This window comes from Porites lutea, chromosome 8 (assembly GCF_958299795.1).
Source record: "Porites lutea chromosome 8, jaPorLute2.1, whole genome shotgun sequence".
In the NCBI taxonomy this organism is placed as follows: domain Eukaryota; kingdom Metazoa; phylum Cnidaria; class Anthozoa; order Scleractinia; family Poritidae; genus Porites; species Porites lutea.
In genome coordinates, this window is record NC_133208.1 from 6,189,966 (window position 1) to 6,215,914 (window position 25,949).

Consider the following 25,949-nt stretch of genomic DNA (forward strand, 5'->3'; position numbering starts at 1 on the left):
TCTGCAGGAGGTGACAAATACGTAAAGGAAACATTCCAAGGAATACTTCCCAGATTGACAGGATGGAGATGGGTTAGGGGCCGACCATTTAACTCTTGGGGGGGTGGGTGATTTGGAAAAAAGATTTCCTGCAAGCGCTTGACGGAAGAAAAAAATTGCATGCAGCACAAATGTAATAGAAAGCCTATGGGAAAAAAGGGAAAAAATATCCTGCCCACCAGATTGCTAGAAAAAAAAAATTCTTGATGACCAGAAATCACCCACTCCTCCCCTCAAGAGTTACATGGTCGGCCTCTTAATATTTCCTATGATGTAAACCGAAGATTTCCGAATTTTTTCGACAGCATTTTCGGATGACTCGGTCCAGACCCTACGCAGCTCGTACTTTGCACAGCCCATGTATCTTTCCTTGCCGATTTTATAGCTTCATGGAAAACCGTACATTAAAGAAACGCAAGAACATTAAGAAAGGTAAAAACTCTTCGAAAAAGTCAAGAAATCAGGTAAGCCTGCTTTGAGAATGAAGATGATTGGATCACATCTTCTGCCTCCTCTATGACTTCGTTAAACCAAGCGCGTTGCACGTGTTGTAAATTTGACAAAGATGGCGAACCGGCGTTTAAAAATGTTGCGTCACTTTTTTCTTCTGATCTGGGTTTGTTCAGACTGATCATCGAAATCCCTCTGAAGTATCAGAACGTACTTACCGTGGGTAGAATTGCAGTTCTAAGTTCGCGTCAAAGGCACATCACCCTGATTGTTTATTTTGCGATTTGCACGTGGAAAGAGACATGTGGACACTTAACCGATCTTTTTGATCTGTGAAATAGACAATGTAAAATGCTTTTAACATAATCACCTTTGCATTCTGAAGAATCACGGGAACGTCAAAGAAAATAACATCAACAACTTAAGCTGTAAATTGCGTATGATACAGTAGGCTTGATTCACTTACATAATTCAGCACATGTGGTACACTGTAGGCTTATAATAATCATGCGTAATCAGGGCAAGATGGCGAGAAATTCAAAGATTTGTATTGGAATTCAAAGCCAGCAAATTCTTCCTGAATTCATACATTTGATGCTTTCTCTTTGAAAAGAAGTTCAAAGAAATAACACACTAAATCTGGAGTGCAAAGAAGTCCGTGATCAGTTTTTAGAAAACCTCAATTTTATTTTTCCATACATTTTCTGTAATTTGATACTGTCAGATTACAGAAAATGTATGGGAAAATCTATATACTAGGTACTATTTAGAAGTGTGATGATAGGTTGTAACTCTTTACTACTCTGATAATTTTAAGGGAATCGAAAGAGGTTTCACGATAAAACACAAGGATGTCAAACACAGCAAGAAAAGGCAGCATAGCTCTGCTGATGGCGATGAAGGGCCTGAAACAAAGAAGCAGTGCAAGACAACAAATAAGAACCATGTACTACTTAACAAAGAGGTACATTATAATAATTACAGTTAAGATAGCACCTTAGGTTGGCTGTTCACACTTGTTGCATAACTTGATGTACTAGTACTGCGGGGTACCGACACAAAATTTGATTGAGTTCACATTTTGAGTCAGTACCTGAAACATAAATGTGTACATATTTGCTCCATTTCACCATGACAGATGCCAATTAAAATACGAGTGTAGCAAGGAGTTATGGCCGAATACAAAGCAGAAGATTACCTAGGAAACCAAAAGAAGACATGTGCACACAGGGACCCCATGCTCACTTTAGTGCCTAAGTACAAGGCCTTGACCTTGTAATCAGGCAGTGGTACAGTACCTTACTTCCAGCGGGAATACTTCGAAACATGGTGTATTCTCATTGGTTTCGAGTTAGTGCTGTACTCGGGCAGGACACAGCTAGGCTATAAATACATCCTTTATATTTATCCTTGCTTGATTCACAAAAAATATTGTATATGGATAGGGTTTCAATGATATCTTGTCAGGCAACATACACTGTATTGTATAGCACGCTATAGATACAGAGCCACTATATGTTGTTATTAATGTTTTCGTGAAGACTGGCGAAAATGTGTTTGTTTTGGACACAAGACTGACGTGTAAAGCTGTTGACTGGAATACAAGTGTGTGCATGTTTGTCTGCAATCTTGTGTGCAGTTCTTGAATAACACAAGAATTAGGAATGCTTTGCTTTCCTAAGACTTATTAGCTTTCAAGGGTTATTTATGCATGCAGCTGGTCCATAATGGTTTTGTGATATAAATGTAATACTATCATCTTGTTTGAATAAATACTGATATTTGTATCATGGTCGGGTTACACCCATTTGACACTGATGCATTGGACTGGTGTATATTATTGCAGCCCTTATAAGTTTTAATAGAATCTTAAGTTGTTGTTTGCTCACATACAAACTGTAACTAATGCAAGGAATCTGGTTTATTCCATAGGCTTCCAAGCCTTGTGAATTACCAGCTGCCTAGAGCATTATCTCTTTTGAGTCCTGCTGCTCAGGTATACTGATCATGAATGTACTTCCGTAAATCCTCTATTAAGCCCCCCCTCTCTAATAACCCCCCCCCTTTTCAGAGGAGGAAAGTTAATAAGCCCCCCCCTCTCTCTTAAGCCTCCCCCCTCCCCCTCCCCTCCATCCTTATTCAGTCACAAACAATTAACATGTACTTATCAGTTATGGTTTATTCAGGCTGGAAATTCATATTGTTTTTGGCCTTCGGCTGCATGACCTCCAACTTCATGTGCTTAACTTTTTCAACTTTATGCTCTAGTTCTCTGTGGAGAATTGTTACCATTTTCTTATTGTTAGAAAAAGCAGTATGGCATCTGGTAACCACAATTCCGTCGTCGAGAAACCTTGCTGCCGTTGATGCATTTCGCTAAATTAAACAAGCCCCCCCCCCTTTCTATTAAGCCCCCCCCTCAAACGTGCTTGTAAAAAATAAGCCCCCCAGGGGGCTTAATAGAGGATTTACGGTATTTGAAATCAATGGTAGTTCACCTTTCTTTGTCCTGCTTACAAAAATATTATGTTTATTGTCAAAGATGAATGCTGACCTGTTGATCACAGCCCTCCTTTTGATCAACAATTTTTGTCATTAAAATTATAATAAGCCCTTGTCCCCCCCCCCCCCCCCCTTTCCTCCCAATTTCTTTCTTAAGTAGTGAAGATACATTCTTTGTTTTTAATTTTTACTACACTGGTATCAAAATAATGTACAATAGTTTGTTGTTTTGTGAGTTCCAGTTAGAAAGGGAGAATTTCTCTCAAAATGTACTTTTTCAGTTTTTTTTGGAAGAAAGTTATGATAATTTAGTTTTTTTCAACAGAATTTAAATTTTATTCAGTGATCGCATTGTTATTATGTACATGTTGCCCAAGAAATATTGGTCCTGCCAAAATCTTTGAGCATGGTAACATTGCAATTATTTTTTTAATCTGTGACGTCAGAGGGTAACAGTGCACTGTTACCCACGGATGTTGACTGACGACTGCCGTTACAGCGAGGTTTAATGAATTTCCAGAGATTTGAGATTCTTGGGAAACAAAATTAACTGTTTCCCTCGGGACTGGTCATTAAGTGTTTATTATTTAAAAATGTCCAGAGAACAGATTGGAGAACAAAGCCATTGATTTTTGCGATTAAAGGGTGTTGTTCTACTACTGCGTGTCACTGTTTTTGTTCTGTTTTCACAGGAAGATGACCTGGATGTAAAAGAGTCAGGAGATTTTTCTAAATTTCGATTATCAGAAGAAACCATAGAGCGGCTAAGAGGTTAATGATTCTTTTTTGTCTTTCTCTTTTTTTTTTCTTTATATTGTTTACATTTTTTTTTTTCTGTGATGCCATAATGTGACAGCCTGCTAATAATAACAACATTCATTTTCTTTTGTCTTTTTTTGCAGAGAATAAAATAAACTATTTATTCCCCATTCAAAGTGAAACTTTTGATTACATCTATGATGGACAAGATATAATCGGACAAGCAAGTAAGACTAGGATGGTTTATGTTTAGCCTTCATTTTTCTGAAGGTGTTTGAATATATCAAAGTGCCCTGCATGCATCGTTCTTATACCTGGGCTCAGTTGTCCAGATTGTCTATAAAAAAAAGAATGTTTCTTTTATCCTTTACTATGATTGATTGATTTCTAGCCCTAATTTATATATAATTAGGGCTGGGAGACAAAGGAAATTGATAATCAACCCAGATTAAAAGAATTTTTACCTGAATTTAATTTTGAGCTGTAACATATTTTAAAACTTTTTAAAATTTAAATTTCTTTATTTTATTTCTTATTTTATTTTATTTTCACTTTAGGAACTGGGACAGGAAAAACGGTATGCCAAGATTAATTTTTGTGCTTTTCAAAATGTGAATAATAAAAATAGACCAAACAATTTAATAACAGAATTTGAGTCAATTTACTTGTTACAACAAAGTATATCAACTTTAACTCTTAATATAACTTAAATGTGCATTGTAAGTTTGCAACATCAGATTTATAGTTAACTGTGTTGTTTTCATGGTATTTACAGCTCTCATTCGCCCTACCATTAGTTGAAAAACTCAAGTTAGAACATTTGTCTAATAAACCAAGACGGCCTCCAAAGGTAAAGAATCACAATGTACATATTCTTTTCATATGTCAAGTGATCTACATGTATACAGCTGCTATCAAAGTTAGCTGAGACAGTTCATCTGAAAAGACAGTGATTATCACTAAGAACATTCCTCTCACACCCTCTAAAGGAGTTCTGTAAAAAGTAAAAATTCTCAAGGGCACTCTCCCAGATTATCCGGAAGTCTCCCATTTACGGCACTGATCTCTCACTCTCCCATACAGGTCACCAAATCTCCTGGATAAAATGGACTTTTTGTGCTTTAGTTTGAAATTTAGCCCATTTTTTCCTCAACATTCAAACTTTATTTATTCATTGTAAGTTTCTGGGACCAGCAAAGATTATTTCATCATTGTAATGATGAAGGCAAATTTTGACTTCATGTAAGACTTCACATAATGTCTTTAGCCATGGAGGCTGGGTCAATTTGTAGGCAGGGGGAGGGGGTAGTGGGGCTGTTGTCATTTGGGGGCAGGGGAGGGGGTGTAGTGCAAAACAGAGAGTCGCCAGATTTTAGATCTCCGGAGGTTGGGATCTCTGCACATCCTGTGGTTTGATTCCTCATGCAGTGTTGTACCTCAGTTGTCAGTGGTCTGCGAGTAGCTTTTAACACAGCAGCATTAAGGGGGGGGGGGGGAACAAGGAGGGGGTTAGCTTGTCAGTGTGTTGCCCAAGATTGATAATCCTCAGCCATTGGGTGAAAAAGCTGTTTTAGCATTTTTGTTAGACTTATACTGTAGCTTTATCAGCTTTACATATTTCCTTGCAAGGAATATGCAAATTTATCAGCACATCAGCAATCATGGATTGATTGATTATTGTGAATATTTAGAATATTTCACCCATCTCGTGACATCCAGGAGTCCACCTGCATGCACCAATTTCTATCTGGTTAATTCTCTCAAGAAGTTAGCCTCAGAGACATCTTGTTATTGTGAACAGTGTTTTACTATAGGCACAATAATATTATACTTGTTTTGTAGGTCCTAGTTTTGGCACCTACCAGAGAACTTGCTAAACAGGTAAAACATCTTTTTGATGTTAATTAGTAATTTTTTTTATATCCATACATCTTGACTGTATAATAAAAGCAGCCTTTTCATTAGATGGGTTCTATCATCTCTCTTTTAATACATTTTTTCAGAAGCATTTTAAAGCAATTTTACTTGAAAGGGAAGTAGGCTTCCTTTCTGTTTTAGATTCTTTGATAACGCTAATGACAGAGTAACTTAATTGTAAGGAGGGTGTGGACATTAAGAGAGAAAAATACATCATGTTGAATCACGTTTTGTATTAAATTAGGTCACTAGCTCATATTATATAGTAAAATAAACAATATTGATACAAGCCTGAATTTTTAAGGCCTTTTTTTGCAACTGAATTAAAGTTGCATCAAACACTACATTGAACTTCTGTCCATTTAATGTTTCATCCCATTCTGGTATGCTATATGATATTCATGTTTTCATGGATGTTTGAGATTCATATACATGTATGTAAATTTACTTCTTTAGGTTGGAGATCAATTTGATTTACTCAAGTCAGGTCTGAGTGTACATTGTGTGTATGGGGGAGTCGCATATGGACCACAAGGTAGAATTGCATGCACATGACACTAACATGTTTTTTTCCCCTTACAAATTAAAACTTACAATGTAATATTTAAGATGCCAGACATACATGTATTCATTTGAAATTTTGAACCTTTATACCCTAACACACATGTAGCAACGGCATACTTCTCCCCGCAGTTTTCCCTTGGTGCTAATGAGGAGAATTAGTGTGAAAATAAGGTCATTTCATCTCTTATAGTGTAGTGATCATTCCTTATATTCTCATTAACTTCATATTTGATTAAGTAATAAAATACAGTAAAGGTACAATTACCAGTAGATGCTGGTCTTACGGCTTTATAAGTTGTGTTCCACCATCTTTTCAGCACAAGCAATAAGAAATGGTTTGGATGTGATCGTTGGAACTCCTGGAAGAATCCTTGATCTTATGGTTAATGGTACTCTGGACTTGACACAACTAAAGTAAGACCACAGAATAAAATATTTTTAAAACAAAAACACTATTTCCACCATTCCTGCCAGACTAAGATTCCAAGCATTGTAATATTAAGATAATACTGGGAAGCTAAAAATTGGAGTTTTTGTCAGGCCTGCTGGAATTATAAAATATTTTTATCCTTTTGCACTGTTTTACTCCAAATAAAAAAGCTCTTGTTAACCAGAGACCACGGACTACTTTATATTAGACCACATGTATTGCAAGAGATGTCTAGTAATCAGAGCTTAGATCAGCTGAGGTGACATCTTAGTTTACTTAGCCTGGGTCTGGCTAGTCTGGAATTACATGTTTTCTACTTCTTTGGGTAACATTTAATTTAATTCCTGCCTAAAGGCAACAAATCTAGCTGGTGTTTTAGTCAGCTTGTGTTCAAAAAACATGTGCGTGTTGTACCCAGATGAGCTGTTCTGGGTCAAACCCTAGAGTTTCCCAAGGGTCCCTCTCATAAGTTAACAAACTCCACTGGGGAGGGGAGTGGCTTGGGGGGAGGGGGTGTGGCTAGCAGGTAGAACTTTCACCTGATGTGTTGACCATTTTTACAGACATGTCGTTATTGATGAAGTTGACAGGATGTTAGACATGGGTTTTGCCCAGTCTGTAGAGGATATCATTGAAGAATCATACCGCAATGGATGTAAGTAATCTTGGCCAAAACTTAAACAATTAATTTAAGGAACCAAAACCAAAGTTTAAAATGAGGAAAGTTGAAGTTGTCCAGTTACAAGCAAAGGCTTGAATATCCTTGGATTGAAAGTACCCCTTAAAAAACTGGAGCCAAACTTGAAAACTTAACCAACACACAACAGTTAAAGTATAAACTACTTCCGGAGTAAAACCACGTGGCCACCCTACATTGATAGCCTCTCTCAAGTGGTGAAAAGTACAGTACATTGTAACTTTTTCAGTGGAGAGAAGCATCAAATGGTTGTACATCTGCATTCACAGGATAGAAAAACAAGAGAATATATACATGTAGTTTTAAATAGTGTAAATGATCATTTACTCAATAAAAATTGCATTCAGTCGTGTTTTGCTGTGGTAAAAATCATTGTAAGATTATTGCCTTAATACACAATGTACAATCAATTCTTTAGCAAAAGAAAACAAGCCTCAGACTCTCCTCTTCAGCGCTACATTGCCTCCTTGGGTTCTTAGAACAGCAAAGAAATACATGAGTGAAGACAGAAAAATAGTGGATCTTATTGGAGACCAGGAGCTGAAAGCTTCCGAGACAATTGAGGTAAGACAATGTGCACGTACTATAATGCTAAGATTTAATTGTAAACTTAACTTCTATTCCTTTTAACAGAATTGGGTGTAGATCATGGAAGGTGGTCAGTATTTGAGACTTCGACTTCTAATAGAGTTTTATTCCTTGAACAGATCATCTCTTATTTTATGTGTAGAGAATTTGATTCAATTCTCAGCTCTGTGGGTGTCTAGCTACCGTTGGACACCAGACATACAAAGTCATTAATAATTCTAAAAAAATAAAAAAACGCTCATTGCCTCTCCTCATCAGAAGCAATTTCACAGCCATGTATTTTCCACAAAGCTTCTTATTTAGTAAGAAATTGACCTCCTGTGTGGGAGGTTTAAAGAAAATGTCAAATTATCACCACAAAAAATGGTCATGCTTACTTAGAACCATTCATAGAGGCTCAACTGTAGTTACCTATTTCTGAAAGACTTGAGCTTATTGGAAGTTATGAGAAGTCCTTTCCATCTGAGGGGAGTTGGTCGAAGGTGGATAACACACTCCGCTGTATAAATATCTAATCCTTATCCGCTGGGTAGTGGTTTGTCTGTTGAATAGCGCTGTCCATTGTTTGAACAGCCAGGGTCAGTTTTGTATTTTAATCATCTTGTTTGTTCCTTCGTAGCATCTTGCCATCAAGTGTCCATATGAGGCCAGAGCCTCTACAATAAGTGACATTGTGCAGGTTTGTCCAAGTGCTGTGTAGTTTTTGTACCAGAAAATTGGAGGGGTGCATCAAAAAAAGCCCAAGTGTAGCTAATAACAGTTTTCTGCATTTTTGGCATGTAGAACTGCTATATACAACCACACAACCAATAGGCCATTTGCACTAAGAGGTCATGCGACATCGTTTTTATGAAAATGAAAGTTATACGATGTTACCTTCGAAAAACAATTAGTGGGTCGTATCTTAAACAAAAGAATAGTGATTTGGTTTTTCGAACCCGCACCATTTTCTTAAAATGAGTAAGTTCGTAGCCGGTCACGTGACCAAAATGTGGGTTTTTAAAATTAGGAATTACATCTTTCAGAACACAAATTTTGCACTTAAAGTTCAAGGGAAATGTTGAAAAGATGATGTGGTAACGTTTACAGCACATCCGAGCGTAACTATCAAACCTTTAACAAGATACAAGCAAAAACTAGTTTTGGCCGCCATGTTGGAGGGCAAGAGTATGCCCTCCAACATGGCGGCCAATACAAATCATACTGCTTTGTTGAAAAATCAAAGTGCCATAAAATATCTCCCTTAAATGCTTTTCCTCTCAAATTTCGGGTGTAAGATAATTTTTATGTGCTCTGTCAATTTTTGGCATCAGCAAGATTCCAACTCATCGTTTTAAGGAAGCATTGGTCACGTGACCTCTTAGTGCAACTGGCCTATTTCACAGTTGATGCTTTAATGATAATGATTGCATAAAATTTTCCCATAGCAACAGTACAATCTGTGATCAACACCCTTAATTTTTTGTTTGAATGCAATTTATAACTCAAAAACAAGTTTGATGACTCCGATTTTTATCGTGAAATGTTTGATTTATAGCATGTTAAAGTACATAGTTTTGCCAAGTTAGAAAGCAAATTTGTATAATAGGAAATCTAGATCCACATTTTGTTTTGAAATTAAATTTTTACATGTATCCCAGGTTGCTATTAATGTAATCATGTATTGTATGCGTGTCCTTTCCTTCTGCAATGTTGAATTTGTAAAACTAAACTGTATTTTTTTATATTTATTAATTTTTTGGTAGGTTTACTGTGGTGCCCATAGTAGAACTCTTATTTTCACGGAGACAAAGAATGATGCCAACAATTTGGCCTTAAATTCTATTTTAAAACAGGTTGGTTTTCTACGTAACACTATTAAACCTTGTAAGATTCTTGAATTTAAAGTACAAGTGGTCATTGCAATGGAAGAAATAGTCTAAGAAGAGAAATCGTGATACTGACCCTCGGCTGAGAGTTGGTCTAAACTTCAAGCCCCTAAAAAGGACTTTTACGCATAAATCCTCCAACATGTGATCAGTCGGGAAGAAAAGCGCTTTACACCTGCAGTAGATGCAAGAGCCAAGTGTACATGTCAGGCTCATGGGTTATTTTTTTTATTGTGTACTTCCTTCCCTATCTCAATATATCAAATGATTTCTTGAGTTTATTCGTGTTTCGTTCTAGGATGTACAAGTTCTCCATGGAGATATACCACAGGAGCAAAGGGAAATAACTCTAAAAGTAAGTTCCTGCCAGCAAATGATAACATTTTTTTTTCCTTTTAGAAAGAGCGTGTAGCCGACAAGTGTAGCTATTGTTCTCAGACTGTAAAACAGTGGGCACACATTTAAATTACACTTGTTACAGTTTTATTCAGATAAGTTGCCACACATGCATTAAAGTACAATATATTAGGGCCATTTATACGAGGAAAAATAAGACGCGAACTTTCCGTATAAACGGCACATTTCGTCTAAAATAAGACGCGGCTTAGCTAAGACGCGTCTTATTAGATAAGACATGCTCGTATAAATGGTACAGTTCGCGTCTTATTTAAGACGCGTCTTATGTAAGACGCGTCTTATTTTTCCTCGTATAAATGGCCCTAATGTTCACCTGCAAATTGAGTCTTTGCTATTTCACCTGTCCGGTCATTGTGTCCGACTGCGGATAGAATTTCATCGGACATCGGCAACTTTTAATCAGATTTTGTCCGATGGCTAACTGTTAGCTCAGTGAGTGTTACACATGTAGCCGAGTAACACTTTGAAAAAACCCTGCCTCTTGGGTGTTTAACAAAGTAAGAGGGGAGGGACTAGACTCGATTACCAGACGCTATTCAGGAAATACTCTCCTCTCTGGTAACCAGTCAAGTCGCCCTAAAGTCATGTCGCCCGAAATTTCAAGAGTGTATGTAGTATATCTCGTTCTTTAAGCGATAATAAGATCGTCTTTTAGCAATGATGATATGGGCATGGTGAGACGAAACAAGCAGAATGGACTTTTGGGCGAGTTGACAGTAGACCTCCTCTCTTCTCTGGAACGAACAAGATCTGACCCGAGAGAGGCGGAAATTGGGCCAAAGGTGGGACACAAAAGGCAAAAAGTTCAACAGAAATTAATTGCTCAATAGGCTCTCTTGTGAAGCAAAGTTGGTCACCTTTCATATTTTGTTACTCGACAGAGTTTTCGTGATGGAAAAGTTCGTTGTTTGGTAGCCACAGATGTCGCTGCAAGAGGACTCGATATTCCAGAAGTAGATCTTGTTGTACAGAGTGAACCGCCGAAGGTAATGCAGTTGTTATGTAAGGCAATGTTTACACTATGCCGGATAGCTTTTGCGCCTGACTGAAAATCATGCCGCGGATAAAGCTTCTGTTCATACGTAAGAACGGTTATTTCGGCGCAATGTCTGTAACGGAGCGAAGCGCGCGGCGCCGATCTCTAAAGTATAGAGACTCGTATTGGATAACTGTTCATACTCTACCAGAGAGCTTTTTGTGTCAGCAAGCATTTACAAAAGCAGTTACAATTAGATGACCACAAACACAGAAAGAAACCGTTTTATACCTTTTTTGTTTTGTTTTTGTCTTTGTTTTTACCAGGGGGACCGCCCAGGGTATTCAAATCATACAAACTAAATGTTGACTGAGCAATGGCTTACAAGAACTTAGAAACAAAAGAAACGAATAGCCGCGGTAATTCACAAAAGTGGTCGGTAGCTTACAGGAGCGGTCGCTTACGAAAGCTTTTCATCATAGCGTTAAAGTCACGGATCAAATATATTTAAAACGGGGTCTCACAATGTTGGTCGTAAGGAGGGCTAGTCGTTTACGATAGTGGTCGCAAAGCGATTGTCCACTGTCGTAGAAATAGCCATGTTTAGCGGTTTACTTACAGTTATGTGTATTGAATAAATTTTTTTGGCAGGATCTGGATACTTACATTCATCGCTCTGGGAGAACTGGAAGAGCCGGCCGCAGCGGAATCAGCATCGTGTTTTACAAACCTAACCAAGAAGCTCAGCTTCGTGCCGTTGGAAAGAGAGCTGTATGTATACTATGTGATTCCAATCTGTTCTTAATTTGTTGTTGTAGTCAAGTTCAAAAGATAGAGGGGAGTCAAATTTTCATTATTGATGGTCATGAAGAAGTATTAAGCCTTGTTTAGATCAAAGCGGCAACAGAGGAAACGTTTTTTAGTGTAATTCCAAGATATGGAGAAGGCATAAACGAAATCTTGCGGAAACGTAAGGAGTGAAATATTTCTTTTCCTCTCGCTTGTCGTTTCCGCTTTTAATAACCATCCGTCGTATATCATTACGCTGGTATAGACCTTGTTGTCCTCAGTGACGCCAGTAAAAACGTAACTGAAAAACCGAATTCGCGTCCTTTCAAACTCTTTCGTTGCTGTTGTCCCCTTCCTTTGCTTTAACCGTTAGTGTAAGCAAGTAGCATGAAAATTCAGAATCGTGGACAAAACGTAAACTTACTTTATCATCCACTCATGGTGAGTTGTTGTTAAATGAAACCGATTAATGCACAAGTAGAAGTGTGAGTGAAGTCAGTGAACAGATAAGGTAACATACTGTTTGTCAAACAATTTTTTTCCCCGATAATTTTGTTCTTAGGGGATCTCGTTCAAATACATCCCACCACCACAACCAGCTGACATTGTCAAAGCTTCGGCATCAGATGCTCAAAGGTATGACCTCCTGTTACTATCACAGACTGCCATAATTTATTGCGAGAAACAATGTTAGTGAACGACCTTGTTAAAAACCTACCTGGCAATCATAAGGTTCGCGTGAGACTGCGTTGATGTTGTGTCGAATTGCATTTTGGGACTGTTTGGGGACGCAATCGCTTCGCGCACCCCGTGTAAGGGAATTGGATTCCGGAATTTAGGAAAATCCGGAATCCGGAAAATCCGCCATGCTTATGGAATGGGGAATACTAGGCTTTGAAATCCGGAATACAGTTCAAGGAATCAAGAATACAGTACTATGAATCCGGAATCTTACTAACGATTGAGATCGGGAATCCAAGTTCCACTGACAAAGAATTCGGAGTCCAGTGCCTAAAATCCAGAATCCAACACTGGCTTGGGTTGCCTTCCATGGGGCGAAACACTTCTTTCATTGGCTATTGCAAAATTATGCAGGGAACTGGGTCAAAATCTGGCCCCAAAACCGTGAGTTCCATAGTGCAGTTCGACGACCCAGTCTACAGTAACCTGTAGTAACCTCAAAATGACCAGTAAACAAGCTCTACCCGTTAAGTATGAATTGTGAAGTCTCTTTCGCCACACATGGAGTAATTTCCTTGTTAGCCAGCGTAGATAGCGATTTTGTTTGTCTAGCGGGCAATTAAGTGGCAAAGCCGTGAGGAGAATGGGGTGGAAATGTTTCTCAGCTCGTTCGCGCGCGTTTGCGCAGTTTAGCCATTCAAACCGCTAGCTGCAAAGGCTATTTTCTTCATATTTTTTTCCCACTGTAGGTTTGTTGAGGCAGTTTCACCCGAGGTCTTAGATATGTTTCGTGAAGCTGCTCAAGCTTTGGTTGAAAAGATGGGAGCAGTGGATGCTGTTGCCGCATCGCTGGCGCACATTTCTGGAACAAAGGAAATCAAATCACGCTCCCTTTTAACCGGAAGAGAGGTAGTTATCACGTGATCTAGGATTATTCACGCTATGTAGGAAGTAAACGGGGTTGAGTCTGGTAGAATTTTATTGTGTTTCTTGGGTACTTAAAACAGATTTATCGTGACTGTAATTTCATGATTTGGCTGTAAAATCGACACCAGTCACTTCGGTCGAAAACTTTTATCGTTGGTTGGGCACTTTTTTTCGTTAAACTGAAAGAGAAATTTCTGGAGACTTAAATGGAGTTAAATTTCACGGAAATCTTGATTTCATGTACGTATATGTACCTATCTGTGCAGGAAACAAGCGAGGGGTCCTCGCGGTTTCCGCCAACATTTTTGTGACTCCCCGGAGATTTAATAACAAATGCATCGATTATTCTTTCAGGGATTTACAACTTACATGATGTCTGCGAGTTACGAGATTCGTGGACCGGGTTATATGTGGCGGGTACTGGAAAACAACATTCCCGACGTGAAAGAAGAGATTGAACAAATGAAAATGTGCAGCGACAGAAAGGTTTGAATTTTGGTTGTACTTGTCTACTAATTTTGAAATTTAATTGTAATTTGTTTACCCACGGAGCACTTGGGAGTTCATGAGAACTCGTGGAAACGTGTCCGTGCGTTCCAGATCGAATTGGAATTTGGAAGCGGAGTACCCGGAGAAAAACCTCTTGGAGTAAAGGAGAGAACCAACAAGAAACTCAACCCACATATGGCGTCGACGTAAGGATTAGAACCCGGGCCACGTTGGGTATTTTTTATTGTAATACTCAGTAGGAACCTCTTTGGAGAAAAGAGCTCCCCACCCCCACCCTCTAAACTGGAGGGGGTTGAGTGGAAAGTTAATTGTTGAATAAATTGTTTTATAGTAGCATTAGGGTGCCTTTTTATCCTTTGTCCTCTTATTTAGTTAGTTTTTGTTTGTTTGTCAGTTAACAATTTATTCATTCATTCACTCTTTTTTTAAGAGTGTCGTATTGGATGTGCCAAGTCATCATGAAAAAGCATTTGAGGTTAGTTGGTAACATAGTTATACTTATAAAACAGTTTTATGCTTTTTGTTAATTTGTTTGTTTGTTTATGGAACTGTCCAAAGTTAAGAAAATGATTTGTCAAGGTAGTTAAACGCTTTCTTTCTTCCTCACGTCGCTCCCATGAAGGGGCATCATTGTAATTCTCCAGAACGATAAAGCATAATATACAGTTATACTTCCACCATGTTTAGGCAGGCGGAGTGTAAACACGTGCCTTATGGGTTAAAATACAAAGAAAGTACAACAACAGTACCTCAAAAAAGCTTCCTGACCGGCGGCATTCTGTTTCTTCGTTTTCAATGCTCTTTGTTTCGTTCAAAGAATTCTTTTCTTATCCTCCGAACCCACTGCAGTTGCACTCCTTTACAGCGATCCAGCTTGCTTCTCTTTTATCGACGAGTTTTATAATCGTTTATTCGCGTTTAGACCCATATTCAGCTCAGCAAGCTTCTCTTACACATTTTAAGTGTACTTAGCGACCAGAAAATTAGCTGGGGCTCCGTCAAGTGTTCCAGAAAGCTCGAAGGTTAAAATGAAAGTTTTTCTGCTTTGACAACAATGTCCAACTTATGTGTTTCGCCGCAGTTTGAGAAACGAGGGCGGACGAAAGTGCTTGCTTTGTCTCGTCGAGATGATTGTTAAAACGCTCAAGTACTTTGTCCACATTATCGGAACGAGATAACTTTCGCTGTCCCTGTTAGATGTTTTTCGCTCCGAAAAAGACGAAATTGCGACGTTAAAATGAATAACTTTTCAGCAATAACCACCGTGTAGCAACCTCGAACCGCACGTATAACGGAGTTTAAGATGCAAGGTACGGCGGCCACGGTGCCGAGAGCGTCAAACAAGCAAAAGTTTTGTTGAGCAAAACAAGAAAGCACGTGCAGCACGCTTTTTTGTACATTTCTTTGCCGTTACTGCGCCATTACGACGTGAGAATGCCCAGTGTTTCACATTTTATGGAGGACGTAAACAAGCGACCACGAAATTTTCTTTGTCTTTCTCATCTTGGATATGGTTCTTAGGAATTCAACTCCAGTGGGGTTTGCTTGTATTTGACAAAAGCTGACAAAGTTTGACAAAGTATTAAAGCTAATTGGGATAATCGAGATAGAGATTGAAAGAACGCGAATTCACTTTTTAGCGCGGTTTTCGGGCATCAAAGACAGTGGAAATCCTTTAAAGCACTGGCTTCTCGTTTTTGTGTGGATGAGTTCATACATCATGCATAACTAGCTTTACGCGTGCTGTTTTGAGGATGTTTTGGTATTTCCAGCGTCTTCATTTGGACGGCGGACGAAAACGACTCAATTACGCTACATATGGCCGCGTATTATTTATTTATTTATTTATTTATTTATCTTCGCTTTCAAAAACATCCTGATACGTGTAGACAGGGCCTTTGACTCTCTCTCTCACTCTTTCTGCTTTGAAAACCGTTTAGTAAAAATTGTATTTTGTTTATTTAACAGGACTGCTGGACCGAAGGCAAGGCTGGAAGAAACATCACTGTGGAAAGAATATCAGAATTACCAGAACTATATGAAAGACCACGGTTTGGTCAGATGGGATCTTCTCAACACTTTGGAGAAAGATACAGTCAAGGCAGAGATGTTTACCAGAGATACGGCCCAGGACAGTTTGCGTCTAAAGGCTACGGTGGAAAGGAATCGTTCAGAAGAGATTTCAGGCCGAATAGATTTCCTGAAGGAAAACACAGGGACCATGTCATGAATCAACACAGAAAGAATATTAGTCAGAAATTTGACGACTGGCTGGACTGAAGAAATTGTTTTTAAGAAAGCGCCTTTTAAGACAAAGTAATTTTGCGCTCGCTAACTATGGTCTCTCCTCAAAGTCAGAACTTTTTTCAGAGTTTGAGGCTAACATAACTTTGTTTCCAAACACTCCCTTGCACCTGAGAAAGGATTCAGAGAAAATTTCCTGGATAGCCTGTGTAGCAAGCGTTTCTACTGAGTTCTTGCGCAAAAACTCCTTTCTCGGCAACCCCTCACCTCGCTTCATCGTATCAATATTCCTGCCAGGGGTGATTGCTTCTGGTAAAGCAAATGTGACCAAACGTCTTTTATCATACTGTAGAAGGTGCCGAGTTTCTAAGTGATGCACAATTTCGTCTAGTTATACTGTAGTTCCAGTTGAAAGTATACTTTTGATATTATGAATGACGACCTATTTTCCGGGTATTTGTGAGAATCCACTCTGGAGCACGGACGTACAATTAGAGTTTCTGACTTTATTCTGAGCTTCTGTGACTAGAGCTTCTGTGCGTAACACTGATGCATAAAGATTTGACACCTTTACTAAATGTTGATTTTCGATCTCGTCCACCTAACTTCCCTGTTAGGCTAGCACTTGTATCTAAACAAGATACCCCTTCAAGAAAGATAGCGCTTTAAAAAGAATCCCTTTCTAAGGACAGACACCGTTGTAACAAGGAGTACAACTCGCTTAGCTTCTCTTATAAGACAAAGATCACCCTAAAGCAAACGTTCCTGTAAAGCAGACATAGTAACCAACCCTGTAAAACAGAGATCTCGGCAAATTAACTACCGTAAGTGATCACATTAACGCCCCCTCTAAAATAAACTCCCCCTATGTAATAAACGCTCTGTCCTACGATGTTAAGGTGACTCGACCCAGTTATTTTGTGAGGGTACCATCCTACTTTGAAGCTCTCTGGTATTCCCACCTTTACTTTGATCATAAGTCTAACATATAGCATGGATAACATATAGATCAATCTACAATATAAGAAAATTTTTGTCGATCGGAGTAAATGTCACGTGGTCATAGTGCCACGCCTCTTTGGGGTCTGAGTCGAAATTCTGCTGTTGCCGGCATTTTTTGGTGAAAATCCCTCGGCTACGTATAGTTCACATTAGTACCTTGCGTTGACAAGAGTTTCACCAAAATCGCAAAGACCCAATGCGAGAAATTCAGTGGTTTTCAAATTTAGGTCATAATTTATGCGAAAATGATAAGCAAACTTTACACAATTATATCTAATAAACTATGAGATTTATCCCTTTATTTTGGGGATCTTTATACAACAGATAGGTCCTTACAAGTCAGCAAAAAGCTTTAGGGCCTTACAAATGCGCGCGATTTCGAGCAATGCAAACATAGAAATAATAGTTTTAGGTACTTGTTGACGTTTGTCAGTGTTTAAGACTGCTTCTCTCGCCTTCTTTCAAAGTCCTCGACTTGCTAAAAGCCAGTGCAAGAGAATTATCTCCCCTTCTTTGAAGAAAATGTACCTAGATTTCCTGGTTTAGGACAAGCCTAAATATCATGGCCAGAGTACTGTTGTTTAGAGTTAAAGACTTACGTTTTACCCCTTTTTCTTTCTCGTCCATCTTAATCTTGACATTAAGGTCCGGCATCTTGAAACATTGCAGGAAAACAAAGTGTGCAACTACATATACAGCTATTTCGAGAAAGGTTGTCGGAAAAAATGTGCACGCGACAACCCCGAAATGATCAGTACACTGTTCCTAACGACTGTAGCTGTCGAACCTACTTTTGTTGCTTCCCATTAACACTCGCGAGCAAATGTCCGTGGCCTCTCCTGCCGTTCTTTCATATTTCTTTGGAGAACAGGGCAGACAAGTCCACCCGCAATACCTTTCGGGATTGTCGCGTGCACTTTTTCCGACAACCTTTCTCGAAACAGCTGTAAACACTTGTAAATTAACGTCGCAATTCATTGTTCACAATTACCTGTCATTTTTGACAGCTGTCAGTCGAGAGGACCGAGGATTGGGATTCCCGCCTTTATTTTACAACTGTCCGCTAAAAAGACCAAATAAAGCAAGGGGGAAAAAGTCGACTTTTTTTACTTTGAAGAAAAAGGCACAAAGTTGAAAAAACTCGAGAAATTTCTCTTTCCAGCTTTTTGCGATTGGTGAGATATAAATATTACCCAAGAAAGTTCGTTCACTTTATATCGAAGACAAGTCCTGATCATGAGGGAAGGGGGCACTTTTCTCAGGTTTCCATAACAGCGAGTGGAAGTTAAAAAAGGGTTTCCTTTTTTTAGTTTTGAGTATAAAATACAAATAAAGATCTTGATTTTCAGGCGTTTTTCATTTTCGTAATCCCCGTTTTTTGCAAAAAGTATAACTGCCGGAACCGACCACTGATTAGCTGGCCGTTACGGAAGGTTTTATTTGGTATGTCCGTTTTATAATAGGGAAACGGAAGGGGGCGTACTTTTAAAGTTCGTGGAACTGAGCTGTGGAATGGGATTCCTCTTGACATGCGAAAAAAGGACACCGCTTTTTTAGCCTAGTTCTTGTTCGCATTTTTTAAATTCTAATATACATATCATTTTTCTTATCTTACAGTATTGTGTTTATCGTAGTATCGAGTAGTCGTTTTAAATATACGTAATTTAAGACTGAGGGCCACTAGTTCATCCGTTTCTCTGTCATCTAATGTATGATGTCCTTTTATATTTTTATTCTAATGTACATATCACTTTTTCTTATCTTATAGTATTTTTTAAATTTTAATTCGTCGTTTTAATTTAATTAGCTCTAAATATTTAATTACGATTGAGGGCCACTAGTTCATCAGTTTTTACTATCATGTGCTACCCTCATTAAATAAAGTTGTTACTTACTTACTTACTTCTCAGTGAAAAAAAAAACAGTATCATTCCGTTGACAAGTGTATTCTGGTGTATTTTGGTCGTAATCACTTGCATCCTGTTTGCAACTGACCGAGAAAAGTCGCCACAAAATCGCTTTGTTCAATGCTTCAATCATGAAAAGCACTGAAGGTGACACCCGCGGTTCGCCGAAAATTTGGATTTCACCGTGAAATCAGTGAAACTAGTACTAAGAGGTACTGATATGCATAGCTGTGATAAGATACTCCCAAAACAGTAGGAGCTTCTTCAGAATGCCTGGCCAAGGTATAAACACAGTAAGCTTACGTTCTGTTGTCATTCAGCAAGATGTTCATTATTTGCTAGGTATAGTAAGAGAAGTTGAGGGGACCCGTCATTTTTTCAAGGACTTAGTTCTCTGTTGACACCGTGTCTGCATTTCCTTTTGTTTAACATCTGTATTTACTCGCACCATGTAAGGGAATTCAAGACAGTCTTGGATTCTGGATTCCACGTTGTGGATTCCAGTCTTTGTTGGTGGGACTTGGATTTGGGATTCCAATCGTTAGTGTGATTCCCCATTCCTTACACTGTATTCCGGATTCCAAAGCCCAGGATTCCGGATTCCACAAGAAAAATTTCCCGGATTCTGGAATCCGGATTCCTGTACATGAGGAAAATTTATCATCACATAAAGACAAGTAAATAAAGTAGAGAGTACTTGTGTACAAGGATTGACTTGTGTCCTCGTTATAGATAATATTGAGCACCTTTATTCAAGCAATAAATGCAAATTTGCATATATATTTCCTATTGGTATGAGTCATAGAATGTCTTATAAAAGGATTGAAACTGAAAATGGCATATTTGTGATTACAAAGCCTGATGCAGTCAAAAGATTTTTCAAAAAGCTATTGTGCCACTATTTGTTTAATGATTGTTTCAATACAATGTATGTACAAACACACATATTATTACATATTTTTTTGTATTATAAAAACTTTTCAAAATGTGAAATTCATTTATGTTTACAAATCTTCTGTAATCAGGGCTGGGGCAACATAGCGGGAGACCCCTTTCCTTTCTTGTAATGCCCCTCCCTCCCCCCAATTTTTCCCAGTTTAAATATGGTGTCATGGGTCTCATTATATTGTAAATTTTACAGTCAAAACCTGTTAATACAGCCACTAAGGGGACCGTAGAAATTGTCCATTTTCATTTAGAGAAAATTTAAGGGCTTTTTTTCCCGGAACAAAACAAGCCGTCTCTAATGGTGAGCAAGGCTGTGCTTTAAGGAACATTCATTGAAAGAAGCCTTGTTCTCTCTGAACCTGTAAAATCTAGGCTGCCCAACATATGATTTGTATGAAAAATCTGAGATTTTCTAGTCACCCAAGGGCAAAAGTTAGACACTAGGGGCCACCAGGCTCTGCCAGCGTACATCCTTGATGAGGTGTCTGTATTAGGCAGGTGTCTGTAAAGAGGGCTTTTGGGTTACCAGTTATTGCAGTGGTGGATCCTGGAAGTACAGTAAAACCCCTGTGACTTAAAACCTGGATTTTAAGAACCTGTTACGCTAAAATATGTCAGATGAGCCCCTTCTATATAAAAACCTGTTTAGCCTAAAATTTGAAACAGGTTCTTATTTTCTGAAATCCATGAAAAAATTCTGTACACCTGAGCAAAGATAAATCAACATTTAGAATCTTCTTTGGAGACAAAGCTGTCTTATCACTCCAGCTGCAAAGTAAAATGCCAATTAATGTTTAAATCAAATACAATTGCTATATTGATACAATCATAACTTCTAATTGGTATACAGACTTTATATGAGGAATAAGGTGAAACATAATACTCTTTAAAATAGCTATATTGTTTTCTTTAGAAAATATGAACCCATTTAAAAACCTAAATAGCCTAAACTTGCCCTAACTACCATTTATATAAAAGCCTGTTTAGGCTTACTTGGAAAATTCAGGTTCTTAGTCTCACGGTTTTACTGCCCTATTGTTCCACTTTTTATATTTCCTTTCCATGTCACCATTTTCTCAGCCTTGTCAATGATCAAGCAATTCATATCTCAACTCAAGCCACCAAAATATGCAAATTGCTTGATATATATTAAACAGTGTAAACGGGTAAACAGATTGACTGACATCACTTAGCCCGTGTGGCAAACATTTCAAAGGAAAGGGGGTTTTTAGGGGCAAGAGAAACACAAGGGAAGAAGGGAGGGAAATGCCTGCTAGGAGTCACCACTGTTTTTTGCATTATAAACATCCACCAGGTGAATGTTGAAATCCCTCCCTCCTTCCTCGTGCACTCTTCGCATTTCTCTCGCACCCCAAACCCCTTTCCCTTTCCTTTCAAATGCCTGCCACAGAGGCTAGACACCATTGAATAAGCAGTTTGTTGCCTAGCTGCCCTGGCAGTATTTCTCAGCAGTCAAATCGGTCAAGTCGCCTGAAAGTCATCTTGCCTGAAGTAATGTCACCCAAAACCAGAGTCTCGTTGCCCGAAATTCATAGTCATCTCGCCTGAAATCCTAAGTCATGTCATGCCCAAAATTTTATTGAGTGTTTAAACTTGAAGAAAAGTACCATCTTAAGTAAATCGCAAGGAATAAACTCGTAAAATGTTGACTCGTAAAAATATGTTGTTTCTGCTAACTTATGCAAATATGAATAAGTAGACAGACTGCAAATTATAGTATTTGCTAAAAAATATATCTACATGTCCCAACTGTTCATCAGTAGGATGCCTAAAATGCGTGCAATTCCACAATTGGTTTCAGTACCAGTTGTAGAACATTTTAGGAGGAGCCACCCACCGTGTGAGCACAGTCGGGGACAACACATATCAGTGAGGAAAATAATGCAAAGCAAAACTAAGACGCTATTAAACGAACTAAATGTACATGCAACTTAAATAAATAAATAATGCACACGCCCAAAACTGAATTGCGCACACACACGTACCAATATACAACTGAAATAAAAATCCAAGTGATAAATAAGCAATGTAAGGATACAATGGTGCAATTTAAGCCTGGATTGTTAATCTCATCTCCCACAGGGCTGCACCATACTTCTCGACGATAAGACCATGGCGATTGACAAATTTATTAAATGAGTTCTGAAGTCGATTGGTTTCAAACCTTGTTGTCTGAGAGTCACGTAATGAAAGTCCGAAGTTAAACAAGGACCCAAATATCGCTGTTCATTTCAGCATTGTTCGTTGCTATGAACTAAACTGCTCATTCTACAGTGCAGATTCTAGTAAGCAGAACTCTTTCAGTAATCAGAATTTTTCACACATATCAGAAAAATACATCAAGTTCTCTTAGTTTAGTTTATCACAGTAAAAACAACCTGAAACTTTTACAGCGGTTTTTGTTGTTTATTGTCAACTACACGAACAAAGCGTGTTAGAATCATTCCCCTTAGGATGGACACGGCATAAATTATCACGACTTGTTCAGTTGTTCCTTGTTTCCTCAGCCGGTCAAATGTTACTTTTGATCCAGTTAACCATATATAAAGAGGGTAAATTGAAAACAGCCACCTCATTCCGAGATGTGGCCCTTCTTTCAAATCAGAGTGCTTCAACATATAAAACAACAAAAGTAAGAACCATACTGTAACTGATATTACTAGTTTTTTTATTTTTGTGTTTTATTTTAGGATTACTATCTCCATGATATCATACGACAGCAAAACCAACAACCTGGGTTTCACAGTTTCTCATTTCACTCTGACTAGCTCTTTTACCGCATTCTCATTTTTAGAATCTTTTTGAGCATTATGAAATTTTGGGCGACATGACTCGAGATATCCATGACTATAAATTTCACGCAACATGACTCTGGTTTCGGGCGAGATGACTTTTGGGCGACTTGACGGTAAACCATCAAATCAGTAATCAAATTCATCATACCTTAAACTGACATCCACACAACAACACACACTAGTCTTGGAAGAAGATTATGATTTTGTTTTCTCAAGAGTGATGTGCATATTTCTCTTAATAAAAGTAAAATACAAGCTTGGTGAATATTATGGACTCCTTCTTCTACACTGCACTATTCTTGCAACTCCACAAAATCATTTTTCATAGAGGATAGCTGGTTTCAAAACACACAAGGCTTAATTGTATAATCAAACTCATCATTCAATTTAGTGTCTGTAATTCTTATGCTACTGATTTCACAACTGCATAAAGAGAATCACATGTATGACTGCAATTTTATTACGTTTTTTTAAAATCCTATTCCAAAAACAGACATTTCTACATCAGAGTACTCATTAGCCTAATTATATACCAATTTCAAACATTTTATGCTCACCTAATACTATTGTTTGCAGTAACCAGTCGCCGCTGCCCCGTAGCCTGCGAGCAAGCTCTCCTATTTGGGCAAGCGAAGCGAGCCTCGCGAGAACGCGCGAGCGAGGGGCCGAGGAAAGGAGAGCTTGCAACCATCTCTCATAAATTTTCATTTCCACCCCGGAAACCCCGGGACTCCGCAAAGCGTGAAAATTGTCACCGCAAACGTGCGGCAGATTAGAAAAATGACAACCGCCTGTCAAGTAAGTTTAGACAGCCGAGGGCGCGTAGAATTATTTATTTATAAATCGCTTTCGCAACAGCATTAAAGCAATGTTTTTAATATCACTGATATGTTTTTTTTTTCACGGGGACGTCGAACTTCAACGTGTCCGCTCGGATAAGAACTCACTACTTTGATTCTCGTTTCGTTTACTTTTGAAAGGTCGTCCATACTGCAGCGTAGAAGACTACTCCCCATCGCAATCACCAACAAAAACATCATATATTTGTCCGTCTGGAACTGGAGAATAGCGTTTTCCGGCACTTGGTTCTCTTAAGGTTTACTCCAGTTGCTTCCAACTCTTTCTCTTTTCCTTCTTTACGATCAAGCTACACAGCTACACTGTCAAGTACATGTTTGTGAATTTTTCTACCCAGTAGAATTCAATCGGGCGAAGAAACCGATGTTGGAAGACAGAGCTTTGAACACTCTTCACTTTCACTCTCCCGGTTTTCAGAACTAAACAAGGCGCTTGACACAAATGAATACAACTGATGAAGGGTTTTCATTGTCCTTCCACAAGAACTACAAACTCGGTCCGACTTATCCTCGGCACGCAATATTCTCTTTGCGAGAATTATAACAAACGAGCCCGTCTGCATTGAGGGCTGAACAAAGTTCTCGGTACCAATCTGATCGTCCTGAGAACCAAATTTGACGCACAGACGAAGCGGGTGCCAGCTTGGCCTGTTATCAATCAACTTTGATTTCCGGAACGTCATTTCTCAGCCAATGGTATTCCCCGCTACGAAATATTTTGTTTTAGTTTTACGAAACGGGCTTGATTAAATAGCTAGGTTTACCAACAGAAAAAAAGGAAAAAAAATTGTTTGAAAAAGTTTTGATTTTATTGCAAAAGCGCCAAATTTAGGGCGTTTTAAGAAAGATTTAGAAAAAAAATGATAATAGCTGAAATCCCAAAGGCTAACTTTCTTTTGTTTTCTTTTAACAATAGACGAATGCATAATTAATGTATGGGGTTATACGGAAATCTTGCCGGTATTAGCTTATGAAATTGAGAAAAATGATCTAAGGAAAGAACTATATCTATTGAAAAACAAAGAATATAACCTGTGAAGTTTCTTGACCTTCGCCGCCATCTTGAATAGAAAATTTTTTCGGTGTATAAACAGGAGAGGGGTTGGGAGATTCGAGACAGTTATGCAAACCCAAGACGAAGTCGAGGGTTTGCATAACCGTCGAGAATTCTCCCAAACCCTCTCGTGTTTATATCAGGATATGCAAACACAGGAAAAAAGTTTTATATTGCTTTTATAAAATAACTCTCCCGAGAAAAAAAGCAAAACTCTTGTTTAGAGCAGTGATTAAAAGACAAATTCTTACCAGTCACGAAATCTGCTCGTCGAGGTTTTCAACGCACGTCACAACCATGTTTACACACTCTCATGCAAACACGCCCCTCGGCCAATCAGAGCGCGCGTAGAATCCTTATTACTTCGTGTGTGCACCACCAGCCCACCGGCGGAAAATTTAAACTCGCGGCGAAACTACCGCGAATAGCTCATTTCATTTCATTTTATTGCTTCCATCACTGATGATCGCTTGGTGAATTTGAAGAATATCTACAAGAATAAACTACAATGTCCCCTCATGGAATCGAGGAACAAACTTATTTTAAAAAATAAGTCTGTAACTTAACATAGAGGTAAGCGTGTGAATGTTTTGAGGTAAAATGGAATGTACACGAGTAAGTGATTCACGTGCATAGTAGTTTGTGTTTACTGATTTCTGTTTATCCATTAAAACTTTTTTGTCGATCTGTTTGCCCTCGCCGTATAATAACGACGGCAACGACGGCAACGGCTACGAAAACCTGGAAAACGTCACTTAAAAAGTGAACTCCTGCTGCCTCAAACTTTAGCGTGATTCATGCATGATTAATTACTGTTTTTGGTTTAGAGGATAGTTTCCCTTCGCAGTCGCAGGGAACTAAGCTTACATCTTTCGTGCAAACTCTGTGGGAAAAAATTACGAAAATTAAGAAATATGTTTTCACCTTGTCTTCCGGTACTATTTCTCTCATGGGTCGTCGTTTCAATACAAGTTTATTCCGTGGAGGTGTAAATATAGTTTGGCTTA

The 25,949-nt window shown here is 38.5% G+C and overlaps 1 protein-coding gene across 2 annotated transcripts; it reads left to right on the forward strand.

Moving 5' to 3' along the window:
- Positions 1-385: 385 nt before the first annotated feature.
- LOC140946354 (nucleolar RNA helicase 2-like) lies at positions 386-17,245 on the forward strand. 2 transcript variants are annotated; one of them, XM_073395457.1, is made up of 22 exons: positions 386-503; positions 1,307-1,453; positions 2,422-2,485; positions 3,684-3,762; positions 3,894-3,977; positions 4,308-4,327; positions 4,526-4,600; positions 5,593-5,631; positions 6,124-6,202; positions 6,549-6,645; positions 7,225-7,316; positions 7,777-7,922; positions 8,566-8,625; positions 9,692-9,781; positions 10,113-10,169; positions 11,113-11,217; positions 11,859-11,978; positions 12,559-12,632; positions 13,427-13,586; positions 13,959-14,090; positions 14,545-14,589; positions 16,083-17,245. In XM_073395457.1, the coding sequence occupies exons 2-22, from the start codon at positions 1,341-1,343 to the stop codon at positions 16,392-16,394; spliced, it is 2,043 nt and encodes a 680-aa protein (XP_073251558.1). In that variant the 5' UTR covers positions 386-503; positions 1,307-1,340; the 3' UTR covers positions 16,395-17,245. The 2 variants fall into 2 exon arrangements, with proteins under 2 accessions (XP_073251558.1, XP_073251557.1); XM_073395456.1 differs by lacking the exon at positions 2,422-2,485 and having other exon boundaries at positions 392-503.
- Positions 17,246-25,949: the final 8,704 nt, after the last annotated feature.